A 19,890-nucleotide genomic window follows, 5' to 3' on the forward strand; every position below is an offset into this window, starting at 1 on the left:
GGTTTGGATCACACATCTGAAACTTCAGTTCTACATCTGAAGTACTTCGGTTTTCGCATCCGAACAACTTCGGTTCTCACATCAGATGAAAGAATTGGAGTTTCAGATGTGTGATCCGAACCTCGACAGCTAGACCTAAAGTGTTCAGATGCTCAATCCGAAAACTTCAGAGATCCATATGACCTGAACTTCGGGTCCCATGCACGAGGTTTTTTTTTCTCCGTGAATGGTAAATTATATGATGAGTACTTGATTTTTGACAAAATGATACTGTAGGGTGAAGATGACCGGACACTATGCGGTATTTATCATACTTTTGGTGGTTGCGATTAGAGATGCGGTATTTTCTACCATAGAGTCTTTTAGACATTGCCATACTCATCACTGTCCCTCAAATCATACTTTTTTCCGGTGCATCCCACGGGATCTATTTTGTAAACCTGAAAATAAAGCTAAAAGTATGCGAACGAGAAAATTTGTATTAGATTAATCTAAAGAACGATTAATTTTCGCGTCTGCATTCTTCCAGCTTTAATCAAGAGAAGCTTTAATCACAAACGATATTTTTTCGGAAGAAACAGCTAAAATGTGCTCTCTGAGCGTATAGTGGGTTCCTTCTTTGCCAAAACTTTTTAAAAAAAATTAGTATTACGACAATTTTTTTTACAGATTTTTGTAGTTTATACTTGCACTACAGAAAAGATAAGCTGAAAAAGCGATTCGCGTCGCCGTCTAAAATCATTGCATGGAATGAGCGCGCGTATCTGCCAGTGGCGTGGAGTGAATGATCGATTATCGATATTTCCCCATTTGAATCCGCGGTAATGAATCGATTATTAAGGTGTTCGCTGCGAACACCCTGTTAATCGATCCTTTTCCATAGGTTTAAATGACAGATCAATCTATATATCGTAAAGCACGCCACGCCACTGATATCTGCCGCGCGGCTAATTTCTCGTCGCTCGCACCCCGTGGAACCGGGGCTTCCACTTCGGAATGCGTTGAGGGCGAAGCAAGCGTGTTTAAAATCGCTTAGCGGCGGTGCTTGGTGAGATTCGCCGTTTTCTGCGATCCAGTTTGCGTTGGTTTTTTGTGACAGCTTGTCAGCGCGAACTCTCATCTCGCGAAATGTTGTCTCCTTGCTCCTTAGTATCGAAAGAGCGAAGACAAAATATTTTACAAATTCCGCATTGACAGCCATTTAATATTGTTAAGGAAGGACGCCTTACGAGAGATTGCATGTTGCCAAGGAGTCTCCTTTAAAGCCACCCATTTTTTGAGAATCGAAATGTGGGTTAATGGAGCTTCATAATAGGAACAGAATATAGATGGTTACTGCCGAAAAATTCTTACCTTAATTGCATCAATGGTCCTGTTGCAAACTTTTGCTAGAGCAAAAATAAGAACTGCTCCTTATAGAAAATGTCTCAAAAATCACGATGAGCGCATCGGCAAAGTCTAAAATGCACTCCTAATATTTGTGTTTCCGCTGGCTATACCGTGTACTGGTTTTATTTTAGCTGAAAAGTCAATGACGTTCCTGGTAAAAATTGGCGATAGAGCTGCGTTTCAAAAGACCATAGGAGTTCTTATAGCCGACTAAAAAAGGCTATTGAAAATCATATAGCTGGCTGTAGAAAGCTGAGCAAATCATACAGCCGGGCTATACGAAGCTGTAAAAAAGTATACATTCGGGCTATAGTTCCTATTGCCGGGCTTTACACTTTATCGCCATTGGCTATAAAAGGCTATAATAAATTGTGTAGAAATTCGTGTGCTTTAGAAATCAGTATGTTTGATACGGAACTACCTTAATATTTACCAAACACACATTATATTTTCCTTTAAAACGTTTTTTTTTTCTTCCATCAATTAAAATGAGAATAGTCCATGCAGAGTGTGCAAACATTTCAAAATCAAGAGTTGAAAAACGCTGACTCCGCCAGATTAAATATTAGAGCCTAACACAAAGCGGAGCGGCGACGTACTGGCGCCTACAAACCTAACAGGGATACTTCACGCATTGCGCAATGCGTAAAGTATCCCTGTTAGGTTTGTAGGCGCCAATGCGCGTTTCGCGCTCTGTGCCCGCCCGCCGCGCCGCAGCGTGCCAATAAGGCGTCTGAAATTCTGAATCAACTATTTCAAACCAGAGGTATTGCACAGTATCGTAAGAAATTGAAGGCGCTCCAACATATTAAGAATAACAGGCATCCTTCAAAAGTACGGAGCTTTCCTCGCAAAATAAATCAAGATACTACGGCACAAAAAGAGAGGGATAGTCCAAAAACTAACTAAGTCCTAGTATCCGTATTTAGTAAGCAGTATTTAGTAGCATAAACTTTATCGTATGTCTGTTGCTTAGTCGCCAACGGCTAAAAAAGACTATAAGAAATTGTACAGCCGGCTACAGAAGCTATTGGAAATCTTACAGCTGGCTTTAGGTCTACAGTATTTTGGAACACACATTCTACTGTCAATTTTTACCAGGGTTAGTCCATCATTTTTATTCTAAACCATCCTATTCACCCAATAGGATCGCTTCATTTTCTCTTTGCCCTCCTCGTCGATCACTTTGTCTAAACAGATCGATGGCCCCACACTCAAAATAGTCATGTGTATCTTTTGATCGGGTTACATATATTTTAAAGGTGACTCTTAAGAGTTATGCTTCCGATTCCTGGACAAAACGGCTGCATTTCTTGAAGAAGTCCACGTAGATCTTTAAGATGAAGAGAGTAGGATACTTGTATGAAAGAGCAGGATTCCTTAGTCGTATTTTTATTAAAATATTGGGAATAAGGTTTAGTGTGCGCTTCAAAAATCTGATTTAAAAAATCAGAGAGTGCAAGGAAGCTAAAAGGATTGAAAATTGCAAAAATATCCAATTTGCAGGTCTAAAAAAACGGTAGTAGTTATGTTGCTTTTCCTCTTATTTTTCACCTAAGAATTAAAGCAAGGGTACTTGAATGCGTCTGCTCGATTCCCTCTTGAAACTATTTTCCTCTAATGTGAGCAATGGAAGTGGTAAAGGAAAATCAAAACCGTTCCCTGTAAAGCGCAAATCTTAAGCGCTAGCAATTAAAACATGCTGAAATCGCCTTCAAAATGTTTTGATACCAAACTCGTACACCGAGGTTAAAATAGTTGCAATTTAGTACGAGACTCCCTCAACTGCTACTTTTTCTCCAGCCCTGACTGAAGCTTTGCCTTGAAGGTTCCTCCTTTCAAAATCTTCGCTATCTGATCAGACGAGCATATACTTTCAGATAATTTTTCTCTCCAGTGTGCTTGAACGAGGAATGATTTAAGAAATGCGAAACCACGTATCTACATTGCGGTGTTTCCAAATTTCCGTGCTCATTTCATCTCTACCACGAGAAACAATCTAAATTTACGACATTAAATTTTGAACCAAATATTCTGCTATCCAATACGAAAAATTATAGAGAATTTAAGTTTTGTGTTGACCAGCTTCTCGAAAAAGAAATAAAGATTCTGAGGAAGTCTGCAAAGTCGCAAATGGAGAATTGTTGTCTCTCATTTTGCTCATCGATATGTACGTATAAAATTGAAGGCATTTTGACTTTCTTCTCTCAACTTATATTCGTAACGATAAACAATTGGACGTGCTTGCTACGGCGCCTTGATACAACTATACAACCTCGACGGATGTCCGTGTTGCGGTCAAAAAATTGAAGGCGTTTTGACTTCCTACGCACCAACCGAAACTGGGTCGATCCACAAACGCGTTGGTCGGCGGAGAAAGGGACTTGATGCAACTATTTAAACTTGTTTGAATAATAATCTATACTAATAAAGCAGACTTCACGTTGATTGACTCACTCACTGACTCACGTATCAGCGGATCTCGTGAACGGGAGGCCGTGTGACCCTGAGATTCCGCACTGGGATCCCTCTCTACCCCGAGGCGCCGGATAAGGGAGGATTTCGCGATCCGCCCGCCGGTTCGCGGGATATCGCGGTCCGCGCGGGTCGATTTTCCCGTAAGGACAACGGGTGCGAGAGAGAGTGCGAGCGAGATGGAGCGATTTCCGCGTCCCGCGCTGGAAGACAGCTGATAAATTTTACGTGTCTTCTTCTGGTGCGCGCAACGGGTGCGAGGAAGATGGAAGGAGGTTGGCGTCCAACGAGTGCGAGGAAGATGGAACGAGTTCGGCCGCAGGCACTTGGATGCCTGTAGTGCAAAAGTTTAAAAGTTTAAAATTTTATTCGAGTGCTGAATTCCTGCTTGCAAAAGCGAAGCATTTGCTTTACTCAACTTTGCTTTATTTTAATAGTTCTGTGAAAAATGTGCTCTGCAGAACCTTTTAAAGTTTACCTTTTAAAGTTTAAAATTTTATTCGATTGCTTAATTCCCTACAAAAGTTAAGCATTTTCTTTACTTAACCCTTTTTTGTTTTTTTGCAAAAATTTTGTGAAGAATGTTCTCTGCGGAACCTTTTCAGTGCTGAAGGCTGAACTTAAAAAAGTGCCTTAATTGAAAAATGTCCTAACTTGATGAAGTTCCTTCCTTTCAGTCATCTTGTGACCTCGTTTGTTTCTTCAATTGCAAAAGTTTACGTGTGAAAGTGAAAAATGTACTGCTTTTTTTGTCCCGTATTTGGTTTCAAGTAAACTCCTCAAGGTTTGTATTTTTTTGAAATTTTTTGTATTTTCTTTGTATGTTTCTTTTAATTGGCCTTTGAACTTTCCCGAAACATTTTCATTCTTGAATGCATCAATCTATACAAATTTTTTATAAAATTGCCTTCGCGTATACCTGCACGAAACTTGCAATGCATCACATTCCACTTTTTGTTTATCCATCAGGCGTTTTATTTTTCCAACATGTTTTTTATAACCTTCAAAGCTATACCCGTAACGCAAACCAATGCTATGCAATGCTATGCTGCAATGACGTTTTCCTGTCCTAATATTGTTTTTTATTTTTATTGGACTTACAGAGACGGTCCTAACAGATATTATAATTTAATTTAAATAATCAATCCATTAGGTGTTTTTCTCTCCTAATTTTTTTTTGTTTTTATGGTTACACATTCAATTTTAAGTCAGTCTCATTCTTTTCTATACGTGAAAATGAATGATATTATTTGTTTGTTTTTTTCGCTTATTCTAGGTGAAATGGCTGAATCTTATGATCTCGTTTTCAATGTAGATGGGATTGCAAGTCATTTCTCGGCAATTCCAATGCCTAAAGATGGTAGTTGCTTATTTCGGTCACTTTCTTCCATTCTTACTGGATCGCACATCCATCATCATCGATTTCGTCAAGCTGTTATTGAACACGTTGGGCTTAACTGGACTACATTCTGTGCTTTGACTGCAGCTCCAGATGGTAATAATTATGCCTCAAAGGATGCTTATTTATTATCAATGTCTTTGAATGAAACTTTTGGTAGCTACTGTGAGTTACTTGCAGCATCTCAAATTTTTTTTTTGAAATTTTATGTTTTCTATCAAGACGGTTCAATGAATAAGATAGGTGATGAAAATTATGAGCAGGTAGGTTATCTCCTTTTTTCTGGAGATTTATACTCTGGTCATTTTGATGTTCTTGAACCTAATTCATCGGAAAAAAATTTAAGTCAATCTTTAAATTTATCTACTATAAAGAAGAAAAGAAGATGTAGAGTTCGAAATGAAATTCGTGTGAATCAATTGAACTTAGCTAAAAAAAGTTATGTTCAACGCAAGCCTGAGGTCAATCGAAGATCTGTAAGAAATTATACGTTAAAGAATCCTGAGGTTCATCAAAAGTCTGTAAAAAAATATTCTTCAAAAAATCCTGAGGTTAATCAAAAATCTGTCAAAAAATATGCAAAAAAAAATCCCCAAATGAATCGAAAGGCTGTTAAGAATTATTATCGAGAACACCCTGAAATTCATTTGTCTTCTGCTTTGAAGTATCAAAAGAAAAATCCAGAGAAACATTTGGAATCCATGAAAAAATATGCGATCAACAATCCTGAGAAAATTTCAACATCCCATGTGATTAGTAACGAAAAGAAGAGGAATGAGAAGAATGAAAACTCTGATCCAAAATATCTCTCTGGATTTTCTTACGACCCTTCATTTAATTACTCTGCAGATGAAGTAGTATCTATTGGAAAAATGAAACATATTTGTAATTGGTGTAAGGCTCTGAAATGGAAAGATGAAAATCCTGGAATGTGTTGCCTAAATGGTAAAGTATCTTTACCATTACCTAAAGAATTACCAGAACCCCTTTTATCTTTAGTAACTGGAACTCATCGTGACTCTGAACATTTTCTTTCGTCATTAGGAAAATATAATGCATGCTTTCAAATGACATCTTTCGGAGCAAATGAAGTTACATTTGAAAATTTTAGGCCAACGTTTAAAGTACAAGGTCAAGTTTATCATTTAATTGGTAGTTTGTATCCTGCGTCATATGCAAAACCAAGTTTCCTGCAAATTTATTTTGTCGGAGACGAAGTTAAGGAATCTGATTTAAGGAAAGATGTTTGTTCTGGATTGAAAGATGACTTATTACTTGAATTACAGAAAATGTTACATTTGCATAATATTTACATCACCGAATTTAAAGCTGTGATTGATTCTTTTTCTGAAAATTCTGATTTTAAAGTAGTCATTAGAGCAGATAGAAAACCTGCAGGAGGTCACAAAGGTCTTTACAATGAACCAACAGTAGGAGAGGTAGCAGCTGTGATTGTAGGGGAATCTTTCGAACCTAGAGATATAGTTCTTCACAAGCGTAGTGATAAAATTACAAGAATTAGTGAAATTAATAAAGGATACGATTCTTTGCAGTATCCTCTTATGTTTTGTTTCGGTGAAGATGGATACTCTATCAACATTCCTATGATAAATCCAACAACTAACAGTATTCTTAAAAAAACAGTATCTTGCAAGTCTTTTTACGCGTACAAGTTAATGGTACGTGTAATCATTCTAAGATCGGAATCAACCATTGATCACAATGACGAAGTGGAGACAACAGGACCACCGGATGAGTTTATTAAAATAAGGCAAATCATTGATAAGGAACTAGATGTCTCTGTAGGTAAGAAAATTTTACATACTGTAGGTAACTAATTTCCTGAATTTGGTTTTTAATAATTATTAGTTATACAATGGATATCGCGAAAAACGACATTGGTTATAAAAAAAAGGTCATACAGGGTTGCCAGTCAAATTATTTTTTTCCATTCCCTGACTTTTCCCTGACTTTCTAATATTTTTTGCCTGACTTTTAAGTATGGATCTGACGCAGTCTGTTAAAGTGAAAACGAAAACGCGAGCCCGAGACCGCCCGCGCCTAATTCCACGAAAAATCAGAAAAATCCCTGACCAACACTGAAATTCCCTGACTTTCCCTAACTTTTCCCTGACTGATTATTTTTCCCTGACTTTTCCCGGTTTTCCCGGTTTTCCATGTCGCTGGCAACCCTGGTCATAGCGACGCAATCTCTTCGGTCCCAACCGAATCTCCATTAAATCAATGTATTTAGGTATCTATGTATTTATGTATTTGGAATTGATTGGCAGTGTAATTGCGTTAGAAGTAGGTTAGAAGGGTGCCTTCACTTTTGGGCCGTACGACGTACACGAGGTGATCTGTCCATACTCTCGCTATATAGGTGCTCTAAGTTATAACCCCTATTGGCTATAACAACCAAGACCGGTACTTGCACTGTCGTTATGAGCGATATCCACTGTAATAGGATTATTTTTAATAATTACATTATTATAGTTTCGTTTTTTTATCTCGAACCGTTCAAAAGTTAGAAGAGGAGATGCCACCCCCTACTACTCAAACGATTTAATGCTTTTCCTAAAACTGTACCTCACTTCTCAACTACAAAACTTAGGTTCAATACACGTTACTGCTTCGATGAAGCCATCCTTCATCGCTAAACCTCATGAAACCTGAACTTTCACGTTTAATAAAATCGGCCATAATAATATGTATCAAACTATAAACAAATGCCGAGATGCAAAATGATTATACTAAAATTATTAATTAAGTAGCAAACAGTTAATTTCAGTACTCATTCATGGAATGACAATTTTTCTGTTTCAGATATCTTGGGAAAATTCACTAGCTCTCCTAAAATCACGAAAATCAAAATTAAGGATGGGTCTGAGAAACGTAAATTTTTTGGGGAGTTCACAGACGAAGAATCAACTGTAAGTTCTTATACATTTTATAAAATGTTTTTAACTTTCAAAAATTATTCTCCTTTGAGTGAGTGAGTCAATCAACGTATTGTTAAGAACATGTTAACTATTAATTGTTACGTGTATAAATAAAGCATTACAAACATAGCTGCATATACAATAGTCACGATTACTAAACGATACTAAAATAATCTATTTAACTTGTTTTCGCAACTGTTTCAGATATACATCAATGCCTGGGGCGATAATATTCCGCAAGAGGACCTTTCTTCAAAGAAAATCAAGTTTTTTAACTTGGTATTAAAAGAATATAAAAGCACGAAACATCTCGAGTATAATTCAAGATCTTTCTATGAATTTGTAAACGAATAATTCCCCTCGCAATAAAATCCTTATATGTATTAAAATCTGTATTACTTCTGTACCATAGTTTACCGAAACACATGAGTCATACTTGCAAAATGTTTGATTAAAAAAAATTAAAGAAAGAAAAAGGAGAAAAAAAAACATTAAATCTTATATGAGGAAACCTATGGTAACATTCCATAATTCTCGTGAAATTGAAAGTGAATTCTTGCAATTCGACAATTATAACAAGCAGAAATGAAGCGAACAACTATTTGAACTCCGGAGTGGGTATGTAGTATCATACAAAATTAAAGGAAAATCATAAGTTTTCACCCATCCCAGGTAACATATGTTTATAAAGGGTATGCGCACATTTAAGTAGCCTTAATTGAGTCAGAAATTTGCGTGTATACCCAGAATTGATGAGAATAACGCGCAAGTATAATAATCTTAAAAATTCGATATGACACATATTTGCATGATATCATGGTGATTATCGTGTAATTTCTAGAGGACAAATCCGACATGCCTGGGAATTGAACGAAACCGCTGGTTAAATCCCATAATTTTAGCAGCTGAAACATACCAGCTAAAACTTAAATTGAACTGACAAAAGTAGCACATCTTTATAAAATAAGCAACTTTTTATTAGGAATTTTTTGATTCTTATAATTATTATCATATGAGTTTACTGCAGAACAGACCAAAATAATAGCTTTAATCAGCATAAGTACTACGTAACTCTGCATTGCTATCAAACAAGTACATATTGCCAATTTTGAAATAGTAAATAATAATTCAGAAACACAATTAGTAATCGATCACTAATCACAGTGATTGCTGATGGTAGGGGTTTTCTTGTGCGTAGCACGGGTTTCCTGCTAGTCTATACTAATAAAGCAGACTTCACGTTGATTGACTCACTCACTGACTGACTCACGTATCAGCGGATCTCGTGAACGGGAGGCCGTGTGACCCTGAGATTCCGCACTGGGATCCCTCTCTACCCCGAGGCGCCGGATAAGGGAGGATTTCGCGATCCGCCCGCCGGTTCGCGGGATATCGCGGTCCGCGTGGGTCGATTTTCCCGTAAGGACAACGGGTGCGAGAGAGAGTGCGAGCGAGATAGAGCGATTTCCGCGTCTCGCGCTGGAAGACAGCTGATAAATTTTACGTACGTTCTTCTGGTACGCGCAACGGGTGCGAAGAAGATGGAAGGAGTTCGGCGTCCAACGAGTGCGAGGAGGATGGAACGAGTTCGGCGTCGCGCTGTTGGAAACGCCGCGCCATGATTTTTGCGAGCTCCGACTCGTGCATCCGTTGCCGGGCTACTCTGATGTGAAAATCTGGAAAATCTGTCTATGCATCGGAATAGAATAAAGAGACTGGTGTAGTCTCTTCATTCTACGGCATTGGTTCGCGATTTTCGCGATTGGTTCGCGCATTGGCTCGAGTGCCCTTCCGTTTTTTTTTTTTTTTGCAAGATTAGTGAAAAATGTGCTCCGCGGAACCGTTCGTTTCGTTTTGTTTTGTTTTGTTTTTTTTTTGAAAAATTTACCTGCTCAAGTTCGAAAGTAAAAAAATTGTTGTGATTTAGTCTTCACGTCGCCTGGGGTTACTTTTTGTTACTTTTAACTTGTTTTGAAATGATTAAGGCAAATTCTCGGGAAATTTTGAGAGAAGCTGTTGCTTGGCTTCAAAAATAAAATAAATAAATAAAAATGGAACATAAAGACGGTGTGCAACGCTTCAATCGGAGGAGAAGCGGGGGTTTCGCGCGCATTTCATCAATATTTGACTCCGATCGTGGAACCGAAACACATGAGTCTTACTTGCAAAATTTTAAATCATCGCTAATGCTCTTTCTTTTTTTTCTTTTTTTTTTTTAAATTTCAAAACATTAAATCTTATATAGGGAAACCGATGGTTACATCCTGTCGCGGCCCCAGCCAGAGAGAGAAACTCGGAGGACCAGGCCAATCTACCGAAGGGATTGTGGGCGCTCTCAGAGTCGCGATGACGTCATAAGACAGTCGGTGCGGGTTTCATCAGCGAGCGCCCGGGAGAAAAGAGAGAGAGCAAAAAGGGAGTACCTGGCGTACTCAAACGTGCAAGAGAGAGAAAAGAGCATCCACATTTGGCGTGCTCAACAAGAGAGAGAAAGAAAAGAGAGCATCCACATTTGGCGTGCTCGAAAAGAGAGAGAAAGGAAAGGGAGCATCCACATTTGGCGTGCTCAAAAAGAGAGAGAAAGAAAAGGGAGCATCCACATTTGGCGTGCTCAAAAGGAGAGAGAAAGAAAAGGGAGCATCCACATTTGGCGTGCTCAAAAAGAGAGAGAACGAGAGGAGAGCATCCACATTTGGCGTGCTCTAGAGTGAGAGAGAGAGCAAGAGGAGAGCATCCAAATTTGGCGTGCTCTAGTGAGTCAGAGAGAGAGAGAGATGAACATCCACAATTGGCGTGTTCGAGGGAGAGAGAGTGAGAGAGATGAGCATCCAATCAGGCGTGCTCGAGGGGGAGAGAGAGAGAGAGATGAGCATCCAATCAGGCGTGCTCGAGAGAGAGAGAGAGTGTAGCAAAACTGCAGGGAGACAGTAAGTACTAGCGTGAAGTCTATGAGACAGAGCGTGGCAGAGTGCCGTGTAGTCCAAGGGACTGAGAGTGGCAGAGTGGCGATGACCAACTGATGTGGCCGAGTATATATAAGAGTGGTTGCATAACCGCTGAGATGATGGAAAATTCCGTTACATAACGCACTTATGTAACGAAGGTGGCCGACACGTGGAGGCGCACGTGCCGCGAATCGATGGAAAGTTCCGTTGCATAACCGCTTATGCAACTTTCGTGGACCGCACGTGGCCCAACACGTGCCGCATGCGCCGTCCTTGACGCGGTGCGAGAAAAAATCATACAAGAAAAAATGCTATGAAAACGATACGAAAAATCAGGGTTTTTCACACCCAAAAGAACTAACTGCTAGTTCACAGAACGAAAAAGGGGCCTCGCCCCGACATACCCCCCACCTAAATGAGCGCAAGTGCATTTACAAGAATAACCCACGGCTCCCTACCTGGCTACCCAAGCTGAGAGGCCGTATCCCCCATTGAAAAAATGCCTTGCTTAAATTAAGTAACTGAGTTCGTTGGAGTGAGCATAAGGTACAAAAATTTCAACATACACAATACAGAAATATTCAGATAATTAGTAGTGCGTTTGTGACCTGTCAACCTGGGTCCGACAATGAGAAAATAAAGCGCCTGTGTAAATTACATTCAAAAAATAAATACCTGCAATTGGGTGCCTACCCCCCACCGTGAGGGGAGACATCCTTTAAGTAATGAGAAAGAAAAAATTCTGTCAGGCTGACGAGGTTTAACATATGTATAGACGTAAGAACATGATTGCAGAAAAATGAAGACTGAACTATAAAAGCTGGCGTAACAAGGAAGAGAAAATTTAAGTGAAATTTAAGTTAGACTGCATCCATATCTGGCGTGCAAGCCTAAGAATAACAATTTTAAGGAGAAAATTTCGAGCTGAAATAGAGAGAGAGAGAAAACAAGAGAGGTCTCTTGCATCCACATTTGGGGTGCAAGAGAGGAAGAGACAGAGAAGTTAGAAAATTTTAGAGAGCTAGAAAAAGAGGAGACTCTTCTTGCATCCACATCTGGCATGCAAGAGAGAGAGAGAGAGAAAGACAGAATAAGAAATCAAAAAAGAAGAGAAATCTCTTGCATCCACATTTAGCGTGCAAGAGAGAGAGAGAGAGTTAAAGAAGACGAGAAATACATTTTTAGAACCACGAAGAGTAAAGTTAAAAACGACGACGACGACGAGCATAAGAGATCAGAGCGAGCGCTCTGGGTGTCACCTGAAGCAGTCAGAATGACACTGAAGTTGGGACGCTGATCGTGAAATTAGTCTGCCGGTTGCTTGAAGAGCTTAATTACTGGTCTGCGCATGTCCTTATTTCTGATTCTGATTGTGGCCACGCGCGGAACGTTATCGGCTCCTGGTGGCGCGCGGTCACACGGGCAAGAGCCCAGCTAAGCGGCGGCAAGTTATCCTCTTTGACAATAACAATGTCCCCAACTTTGAGGGAATCAGTTTCCGCGGTCCATTTTTGACGAGCTTGCAGAGTTGTCAGATACTCCGCAGACCAGCGCTCCCAAAAATGTTGCGACATTTTTTGGATTGCTTGCCATTGAGAGAGGCGGTTACTTGGAGTGAGCGTCCAGTTGTATTCTGGAAGACTTAATAAAGGCGCCCCAATCATAAAATGTGCAGGGGTTAGAGCGGAGAGCTCTTCCGTATCGGCTGAAATGGGGCACAAAGGCCGAGAATTTAAAATTGCTTCTATTTTGCAGAGAAGAGTGAGGAATTGATCCATTGTCAACTTTTCGTTACCAATCACGCGGTGCAAATGGAACTTAACAGCTTTTATGGCCGCTTCGCTGAGACCGTTGAAATGAGGTCCTGAGGGCGGACTGTGACGCCATGTAATTTGGCGCTCAGCTAATTGAGATTTAATTTTGGCCCATTCGTCTCCTTCCTCCAAAATTTTATAGAGTTCATTTAGCTGTCTTTCCGCGCCGACGTAATTTGTACCATTATCGGAGTACATTTCTTGGCATAAACCGCGCCTGGAGGTGAAACGGTCGAGAGCGGCAATGAAACTTTCTGCCGTTAAATCCGTGACGTGTTCAATATGAATGGCCTTTGAGGTCATACATATAAAAACGCATATGTAAGTTTTAAAGGAACGTGCATTCCGTCTTTTACTCTCTTTTATTTCAAAAGGCCCACCTAGATCAGAGCTGACTTTCAAAAAACACCGCCCTGGACAAAGTCTAGATTCGGGCAAATTGCCCATGATAGGCGTTAAATTATGAGGTTTATTTTTGAAACATCTAACACATTTATGTAACTCTGATCGAATGATGTTCCGCGCTGAAATAATCCAAAAATGATGAGATATGATACTTTGTAACAGTTTCGGACCGGCATGCAAGTGCATTAAATGAAAATGTCTTATGATTAATTCGGTGAAATGGCCCTTAGAAGGTAATATAACCGGATGTTTTGTATCGTAATCTAAGGTAGAGTGAGACAATCTACCCCCCACCCTGAGAATACCTTGGGGGTCAAGAAAAGGATTCAGTGAAGCAAAGTATTTTACTGACTTTTGTTCCTTTATTAGTTCAATTTCCGTTGAGAAAGCATGATTTTGAACTTCTTTTAAAATTTTAAAAAGCGATTGTTTCAGTTCTTCAGCAGTTAAAGGTCCAGTGAGTTTTGGTTTTCCTCTAGCGTTAACTGTAAATCTGATGACCCAGGCTATAGTTCTCTGTAATCTCGTGAGAGATGAAATCTTGCAAATTACGTCATGCAAATCTGGTAGTTTAGCTGAGTTTACGAAAATTTTTACGTCTGGTTTTAATTCCGGGACGTCTGCAATGCGTATTTTCGAAATATCAGAAATAGGCCATTCTCGTTCTGGTAGCGTGAGCCACGAGGGCCCTTTCCACCATTTAGTATTATTTACTAAATGTTGTGGTAGCATGCCTCTAGAAGGTATGTCAGCACTATTGTCCTCAGTTGCCACATGGAACCATGAATCCGCAGGAATATTTTCCGTGATATTTACGACCCGATTTGCAACAAATGTTTTTAATTTGAAAGGAGGAGTCGTAATCCATGAAAGCACTGTTGTCGAGTCAGTCAGTGCAATAATTTTCTCGATTTTATATTTTGTGGATTTCACGGCGCTCACGACTGTGGGCAGAATTTTTGCAAGTAAATCAGCTCCACTTAGTTCCATTCGTGGGATGCTTTGTGGCTTCATGGGTCCAACTTTGGATTTAGCCACTACCAAATTGCAATCAAAGCCTGTTTTCAAAGGAATTCGCACGTAAACTGCGGCAGCATATGCTCGTTGAGAAGCATCGGAAAACCCTATCGACATAACTGTTTTCTCATCAGGATTGAAAATAAGTCTTGGAATTTTTAAGTCCGTTAAAAGGTGAAATTGGCTAGAAATACACCGCCAAGAGTCCGCTATATCATCAGGAACTTTATCGTCCCAACCCACGCCTAAGGTCCATAAAACTTGAATAATTAATTTTCCCAGTAAAACACAAGGGGTTACCCAGCCAAGTGGGTCAAAAATACGTGCGATATCGGACAAAATCGTTCTTTTCGTAGTTTTGAAGTTAAATTCGACTTTATTGTATGAAAAGGTATCCGTCATGGGTGTCCATTTTAGACCCAAAACTCCTAGTGAGTTTTCAGCATATTTATCAAAACTGACCGATTCAGAGGGCAATGCGATGTCGGCCTCAGGTAATCCTGCTAGTGCTTCTGGGTGGCTACTTGCCCATTGCCTGGGGTGAAAATGACCTCGGCTCAGTAATTGATATAATTCGTCCCTCAATTCGATGACTTCAGGGATTGAGTCTGCACCTGAGAGAGAATCATCAACATACGTGTCCTCATCAACGACACGGCATGCAGCTTCTGAAAAATCTTTATTTTCATCAAGGACTAATTGTTTGAGAGTTCTGTTTGCCAAAAATGGAGCTGAACCTGTACCGTAAGTGACAGTTAGCAATTCGTAGTCCATTACAGGGCCGTCGTCAGTAGGTTGCCATAAAATGTGTTGAAATTGCCTATCTTCAGGTCGTATGAGAATCTGCCGGAACATTTTGCATAAATCCGTTTTAAAGGCAACTCTGTGAGAGCGAAATTTGATGACTAAATCTATAATGCTAGCTTGTAATTTCGGTCCGGTATAAAGCACTTGATTTAAGCTAAGTCCTGTTGTTGTGGGCATAGATGCGTCAAAAACTACTCTTAATTTTGTAGTCAAACTTGTTTCCTTGATAACCGAATGATGAGGAATATAATATTTTGCTCGACCGTGAACATCAGCAGGTCTCATGTGTTGCAGATTTTCATATTCCTCCATGAAGTCCTTATATTTTTTGTGAACTTCCGGCAATTTTTTCAGTCTTGTTTGCACTGAGTTTAGGCGTTTTTTGGCTAAATTATACGAGCCCGTCAAGACTGGATTCGGTACCTTGAGTAAAAGAGGAACTACATATTGACCTGAACTTTCACGATAGTGCAGTTCTTTGTATAATGCTTCGCATTTTTCGTCTTCTGGACTGATAGGAGATGTGTGGCAAGGTTCTTCAGTTTCCCAAAATTTAGTTAAAACTTCTTTTAAAGAATTTTCACCATTTTCTGTCATGATAAACGTAGTCTGCTTTTTGGGCTTTTTTTCCGTGGGAACTTTTCCCATGAGCACCCAGCCATAAATACTTTGAAGAGCGTGACCTAAATCCTTAGTTATTTTCTTTTGACTTGATATAATTCGTACGAAAACTTCCGAGCCCAAAAGCATGTCAATTTTGGTATTCGTGTCATCAAAACTTGGATCTGCTAAGTCCAGCTTGCTCCAAAATTTTCTTACTTTGTCTGAAATCTTGACGCATGGCAGATTTTCCGTGATAACTGGGATCACGATAGTTCTTACCATTAATTTTGGTTCATCAGTTTGCCTAGGTTTCACTAAGCAATCTATAGCTCCTAGTGAGTTAACTTGACTGTCAGCCAAGCCTGAAATGCAGGTATTATCGGGAAGAAGTGGCAACCCGAGGCGTTTGGCGCAATCAGCGGAGACAAAAGATGACATAGCACCGGAATCAAGAATCACGCGCATGTGCTGGTATTTCCCATTGATATCTTTCACCGCGATGAGAGCAGTGCCAAGTAGAGCGGTATAATCTTGATGATCCGTTGACGTTGCTTGTAGATTAGTTAGCATGCTGCTTGATTTTTGATCGTCGAAATTTTCTTCAGAAGTAGATCCGTGTTGAGTAAATGCAGAATTGGATGAGCTGGTTTTATTTGAGTGAAGAAGCGTATGATGAGTTTTTTGGTTGCATTCCTTGCAGGCGAATTTACTCCTACATTCATCCTCATGCGCTCCCAAGCAGCGCCGGCAACGTTTCAGCGACTTGACGCGCTCAATTCGGGCGTGAACAGGAAAACGTTTAAATTCTTCGCAGGCATAGATTGAATGAGATCCTTCGCAAACTGGGCAGTCACGATTTTTCGAATTTGAGTTGAGGTAAACTTTAGTTTTCGGCGGCTGGGTCTTCGGTTTTTCATCCTTGTTAGAAGTTTGTGTCAGCTCTGCAATTTTTGCTTGCTTGCGCAAAAAGTCCATAAATTCCTTAAAAGTAGGGACATCCGCGCCCTTAACTTCGTTTTCAAAAAGTCTCCTTACATGAAATGGTAATTTTTTCAAGCCGATGTTGAGCAATATGAAATCATCGAGCTTTTCGAACTTCAAGTTTTTCAAAGCTTCAACTGAATCGTTCAATGAATGGATTAAATTATTCAGGGACGTTGTATTAGCAGTTTGCATAGGAGGATAAGTCAGCATCGTGTCCAAAAGATCAGATCCTAAAGCCCTAATGTCTTGATAATGATCGACCAAATTTTTCCAAACTATAGCATAATTTGCTTCAGTTATTGGAACGTTCTTAACGTAACTTTCAGCGTGACCCTTAAGAACTGAACTTAAGTACGTGAGTTTTTGCAATCCGCTTAGAGATTTCTTATCATGAATTAATGACTTAAAATTTTCATAAAAAACCTGCCATTGTTTTCGCGTGCCATCGAAAGTTTTAAGATCGATTTTCGGAAGTCGGACTTCTGAACTGGCCCTAAGTGATTCAGCCGTTTCTGATGACTTTACTGCCTTTTTGCACCTTTGAACGGCTTGTGCAACAATATAATAAAGATCCTCATACGCTTTACATTTTTGCTTATAAGAATCTGAACATAACTTTTCATCGGCTTCAGTTTTGGCGTCTTGCATAGAAAATTCCCAAAACTTCTGAGCATAATTTTCGAAGTCTGCAAAATGTTCGTCAATTTTTGCTGTGCGAACCAAAAAGTCCTCAGCATTAGTGGATTTTAAATCCTTAATTTCGTCGTGAAAACGCTGAATTCTACTGAAAAGTTTTTCAAGTTGAAGCTGAGTAGCTTTCAGAGACGACATCGTGATCAAAATGAGCAAATATAAAATTACCCAAAAAAGAGAGAGAAGTGAGACTTAAAAACTAGTCGCTAAGTACGTATTAGTTATTTAAGAGCCTAATATTGATATTTCGGATCTGATAACTAAAAAGAAAATCCGGCTCGGAGGACCATGTCGCGGCCCCAGCCAGAGAGAGAAACTCGGAGGACCAGGCCAATCTACCGAAGGGATTGTGGGCGCTCTCAGAGTCGCGATGACGTCATAAGACAGTCGGTGCGGGTTTCATCAGCGAGCGCCCGGGAGAAAAGAGAGAGAGCAAAAAGGGAGTACCTGGCGTACTCAAACGTGCAAGAGAGAGAAAAGAGCATCCACATTTGGCGTGCTCAACAAGAGAGAGAAAGAAAAGAGAGCATCCACATTTGGCGTGCTCGAAAAGAGAGAGAAAGGAAAGGGAGCATCCACATTTGGCGTGCTCAAAAAGAGAGAGAAAGAAAAGGGAGCATCCACATTTGGCGTGCTCAAAAGGAGAGAGAAAGAAAAGGGAGCATCCACATTTGGCGTGCTCAAAAAGAGAGAGAACGAGAGGAGAGCATCCACATTTGGCGTGCTCTAGAGTGAGAGAGAGAGCAAGAGGAGAGCATCCAAATTTGGCGTGCTCTAGTGAGTCAGAGAGAGAGAGAGATGAACATCCACAATTGGCGTGTTCGAGGGAGAGAGAGTGAGAGAGATGAGCATCCAATCAGGCGTGCTCGAGGGGGAGAGAGAGAGAGAGATGAGCATCCAATCAGGCGTGCTCGAGAGAGAGAGAGAGTGTAGCAAAACTGCAGGGAGACAGTAAGTACTAGCGTGAAGTCTATGAGACAGAGCGTGGCAGAGTGCCGTGTAGTCCAAGGGACTGAGAGTGGCAGAGTGGCGATGACCAACTGATGTGGCCGAGTATATATAAGAGTGGTTGCATAACCGCTGAGATGATGGAAAATTCCGTTACATAACGCACTTATGTAACGAAGGTGGCCGACACGTGGAGGCGCACGTGCCGCGAATCGATGGAAAGTTCCGTTGCATAACCGCTTATGCAACTTTCGTGGACCGCACGTGGCCCAACACGTGCCGCATGCGCCGTCCTTGACGCGGTGCGAGAAAAAATCATACAAGAAAAAATGCTATGAAAACGATACGAAAAATCAGGGTTTTTCACACCCAAAAGAACTAACTGCTAGTTCACAGAACGAAAAAGGGGCCTCGCCCCGACACATCCCATAGTTCTCGTGAAATTTAGATTGGATTCTTCCAATTCGTCACTTTTAACAAGCAGAATTGAAGCGAGCAACTATTTGAACTCCAGAGTGGGTATGTGGTATCATACAAAATTGAAGGAAAATCATACGTTTTCGCCCATCTCAAGTACCAGATGTTTATGAGTTTTATGCGCACATTTACGTAGTCTTAATTGAGTCAGAAATTCGCGTGTATGTCACGATATTGATGTGAATAACGCGCAATTGTAATGATCTTAAAAATTCGCCAGGAACACGACGTATTTGCCGTGATACCGTGGTGATTATCGTGTAATTTCTAATTTGTTTTACAAAATCCCTGGAGAAATCAAGTTTTCTCCGCTATGTAGATGACAAACCCGCCATCGCTGTGGATTAAACGAAACCGCTGGCTAAGTTCCGTAATTTTCGCGGCTGAAACTCACCAGCTAACTTCAATTGAACATTGAACTGACAAAAGTAACAAATCTTCATGAAAATAACCAACTTTTGATTGGGTATTTTTTATTATTATAAATATCATGTGAGCTTATTGCAGAACGGACCAAAATAGCAGCATACTACTAATCTCTACTTTTTAATCAAACCAGCGCGTCTCGCCAATTTTGAAATAGTAGATAATAATTCAGAAACACAATTAGTAACTGATCACTAATCACAGTGATTGCTGATGGTGGGGTTTTCCTGTGCGTAGCACGGGTTTCCTGCTAGTATAGAATAAATAGTGGTCTGTTTTGCCATTTATTCTCCTTTCTGAAATCTGAACTTGGGGGAGTTCATTTTGAATCAGTGGAAGAGGTCAAACAAGCCGTCAAAATTTTCATCCCCAGCCAGTTGAAAGACCTCTACACGCGTGGTATCCGAACGCTGTTCTCTTAGTCTCACAATCAGTATCAAACCTGCTTGGATCGAGCTGGTTATGTAAAGAGGTGAGGTAAGCCCTTTATTCTACAAAAACTTCTTTGATTTTTCGTCAGTGATGAACGACTAAAGCGTTGGCAGAGAAGCTCTTCTCTTGTCGCG

The 19,890-nt window shown here is 40.1% G+C and overlaps 2 protein-coding genes across 3 annotated transcripts; one reads left to right on the forward strand and one right to left on the reverse strand.

Moving 5' to 3' along the window:
• Positions 1-3,802: 3,802 nt before the first annotated feature.
• LOC140225908 (uncharacterized) lies at positions 3,803-10,464 on the forward strand. Of its 2 annotated transcripts, XM_072305919.1 has the most exons (4): positions 3,803-4,648; positions 5,141-7,069; positions 8,090-8,196; positions 8,410-10,464. In XM_072305919.1, exons 2-4 carry the CDS (start codon positions 5,146-5,148, stop codon positions 8,557-8,559), a joined length of 2,181 nt encoding a protein of 726 aa, XP_072162020.1. In that variant the 5' UTR covers positions 3,803-4,648; positions 5,141-5,145; the 3' UTR covers positions 8,560-10,464. The 2 variants fall into 2 exon arrangements, with proteins under 2 accessions (XP_072162020.1, XP_072162019.1); XM_072305918.1 differs by lacking the exon at positions 3,803-4,648 and having other exon boundaries at positions 4,655-7,069.
• A 1,184-nt stretch (positions 10,465-11,648) lies between these two features.
• Positions 11,649-18,842, reverse strand: LOC109036879 (uncharacterized). The gene has a single exon (XM_019051298.2). It carries the CDS (start codon positions 17,609-17,611, stop codon positions 12,485-12,487), a length of 5,127 nt encoding a protein of 1,708 aa, XP_018906843.2. The 5' UTR covers positions 17,612-18,842; the 3' UTR covers positions 11,649-12,484.
• Between the last annotated feature and the right edge of the window lie 1,048 nt (positions 18,843-19,890).

The sequence above is a fragment of the Bemisia tabaci genome, unplaced genomic scaffold, assembly GCF_918797505.1.
Source record: "Bemisia tabaci unplaced genomic scaffold, PGI_BMITA_v3".
Taxonomy (NCBI): Eukaryota; Metazoa; Arthropoda; class Insecta; order Hemiptera; family Aleyrodidae; genus Bemisia; species Bemisia tabaci.